The sequence below is a fragment of the Myotis davidii genome, unplaced genomic scaffold (genome assembly GCF_000327345.1).
Source record: "Myotis davidii unplaced genomic scaffold, ASM32734v1 scaffold184, whole genome shotgun sequence".
Lineage (NCBI taxonomy): Eukaryota > Metazoa > Chordata > Mammalia > Chiroptera > Vespertilionidae > Myotis > Myotis davidii.
This window is the reverse complement of record NW_006297021.1, coordinates 5721674-5724584: the sequence shown is the minus strand read 5'-3', so window position 1 is coordinate 5724584 and position 2911 is coordinate 5721674. Positions and strand designations below refer to the sequence as shown.

At 56.2% G+C, this 2911-nt stretch overlaps 1 protein-coding gene across 1 annotated transcript in view; it reads left to right on the top strand.

Annotated features, from left to right (window-relative positions):
- Nucleotides 1–689: 689 nt before the first annotated feature.
- ENPP6 (ectonucleotide pyrophosphatase/phosphodiesterase 6) overlaps nt 690–2911 on the top strand; it is a 90006-nt gene continuing 87784 nt past the window's right edge. Inside the window, exon 1 of the mRNA XM_006772668.2 lies at nt 690–1016. Within this exon, the coding sequence (XP_006772731.1) occupies nt 776–1016 (241 nt within the window). The 5' untranslated portion in view covers nt 690–775. The remainder of the gene's footprint in view (nt 1017–2911) is intronic.

The following is a 2911-nucleotide window of genomic DNA, read 5'->3' as shown; positions in this document are numbered from 1 at the left end:
TCCTGACAATCCTCCGTTGATAGAAAACATATTCAGGACCCTGCATGTGCCGTATTCCATCCCTGGAGCTGCTTTCAGGGCAGAAGCAGATGCGGTCCAGGACGATGAGCTTTTCATCTAAAACTAATCTCGTAGATACGAGATGATAGAAATAGCCGTGGGGAAATGTTAGGGGCAAAAAAAAAAAAAGAGTATTGGCGACTAGCTATGCTATGGTGATGGGAAATATTAATCCTGCTCCTTTAACCATGATTGCCTTGATTAAAGATAACCATGATCACCTAGATTAAAGAAAGGACCTGGCTGGGAGTTGTGTGCCCTGGGGACCTGGGAGTCAACCTTGGGCCTGGGGGTGGGGGGGGAATCCACCCTTGGAATGCGGTTCATTCCATTCGAGAGCTGCCTGTTATCACGGAAAGAGGAACAACCTTGTTGCCCAAACAAGGGGGTCCCACCCCAGCCTCCTACTTCCCCAGGCCTGTCACGCCTGCTTCCCTATGTAATCACTGTCCTCCCCTCTATATATATGAGCAGCTGGCTTCTGGGGGGCTGCAGAGCAGATTTCTGCGGCTGACCTGCTGCTTGGAATAAATGCTCAGCTAGGACTCAAAAATAAAAACACGGTGCTGTACCTTTAAATTCTGAAAGTGAACTTGGCTCAGGAAGGCCAGCAGTCAAGGTCCAGCCCCTAGAAGAGAGAAGAGCTACAGATTCCCCATCCTCGGTCTTTGCAAGGCGACGGCTGTGCCAGCCGGCTCGGCAGGCTCCTGGCAGCATGGCAGTGCCACTCCGGGCCCTCCTGCTGGTCCTCGCGCTGGGCCTGGCCCAGCCGGCCTCTGCCCCCCGGAAGCTGCTGGTGTTCCTGCTGGATGGTTTCCGCTCCGACTACATCAGCGACGAGGCCCTGGAGTCCCTGCCTGGTTTGAAGGAGATTGTGAGCCGGGGGGTGAAGGCGGACTACTTGACCCCCGACTTCCCCACGCTCTCTTACCCCAACTACTACACCCTGATGACCGGTGAGTGCCTGCTGCGCTCCTGGGTGGGGAGGAGGGTGCTGGCGTCCATCAGGGGCCCCTTAGCGCCTGGCCGCGGACTCTGATGTCAGTGTTCAGGTTCCCCTCGTCCCTGGGGACCCCAGAGACAGACAGGAAGTCTGTGTTCTCGGCCGAGGTGGTTGTTTTCATGGTTGTGTTGTTCTCCGGAAGTTCTCCCCACGACCTGCTTTGGATTCTCAGAGAGCGGAGAACAGAGAGCTGTGTGGATGGATGACTTAACAAGGGGGTTATGTGGTTTTCAGCTCAAAATTCTAGCTAACTCCATGTTTTCCAAGTTCAAGTTTAAAGAGTCCATTGGTCCTCATGTGTCTGCACCAAATTCCTCCCGTCCCCTCGCTCTGCAGTCATCTGTCATCCGGGAGGCATTCGGCTTGTTTATCCATGTGCCGGGCTGTGCAAGTTCCACGTGCATTCCTGGATCGCTCTGGGGGGGGGTTGGGATGGCTCCTGCAGATCGTGAAGTGTCACTCAGCAATGCCACCTGGCCCTTCTTTGGCCTTTTGGGGGCAGGTGAGCTAGCACAGAGAAGGGAAAATCTGTGGTGGGCTTCAGATTCCGGTTTTTACCTTGCAGCATCTGTTATGCAAACAAGGCAGCACAAGCCTGGCCGGCAGGGCTCAGTGGTTGAGTGTCGACCCGTGAACCAGGAGGTCACGGTTCAATTCCCGGTCAGGGCACGTGCCTGGGTTGCGGGCTCGGTCCCCATCATCCTTGATGTTTCTCTCTCTCTCTCTCTCTTCCTCTCCCTTCTTCTCTGAAATCAAAAATAGAACAAAACGCCAGCGAACCCCGACTGTGCCCGGGTGCGAGGACGCTGGGTTGGGCCCGAGGGGACCTGCGTTGGGGATTGCGGAGTGTCAGTGACTCATGGTCTCGCCCCGTCTGCATAGCGGGGACTTTCTGCGCCCGCAGTCGGGTTCCTGGCTTCCGGTTGGCTTTCCAGTAACCTTTGTGGGGGCCAGTGAGGCGCTCCAGAAGGAATTTAGCAGACTGTCAGGGGGGCTGTTGAGAACGCACTGTTACTGCTGTGATGGCTGAACTCGGCCCTGTTCTGAGCACAGGGAGCACTGTCAGTATGTGCGTGGGAAGGGGACGAGAACTCCACATCTCATCATGGATCCCCACAGCCGAGCACAGCCATAGGAGCTGCAAAGACAATTGACGTATCCGACTTCATGTGTGGGTCCGCTGTGCACAGGCACACAAAAATGCCATAAAGTTAAAGGGGAAAGAGACGTTGGAGAACTAGAAATGAAGGCAGAGAGAGGGGGAAAAATCCAGGCTGTGACTAAGTGAACAATGCATTTGTTGATTTTAAAACATTTCCCCAGCAGACACACAGCAGCCTATCTGCGGTGAGGAGGGGGGACAGAGCCCGCTGGTCCCCGCTGGGCGCGCGTCCCCCCTCGTCGGGAAGCCGTGTGCAGGCCGCGGGTCACACATAGATGCCATTGTGTGTCGCAGCCCGACTGCAGCTGTGTCCCCGGAGGTTCACACGCGCAGACCACCCCCTCCAGCTGCTTTCGGAGCCTCGCGGGGAGGCCCCATTCATAGCTGCCACGTGCAGCTCCCCAGTCTCCGTACAGAACGAACAAAATCCGTTTCAGAAAGCCAGGCTCCAGGGAGTAAAAGAGGCCATTGCCGTCTGCACAGAGGGACCAGGCATGTGGCACGGGCTTTTGTCTGTGGGACCCCCATTCCTGACATTCGCACCAGGAGTAATGTGCCCCGAGCCCCCCACGCAGAGCACGCCTCAGGCTCAGGGGTGGCTCTTGTCATGCGTCCTTTCCATGGTGGACCGTGCAGCGCCCCAAAGTGCTTGACAAAGATCTCATCTTCACCTTCCCCTCCTCCTC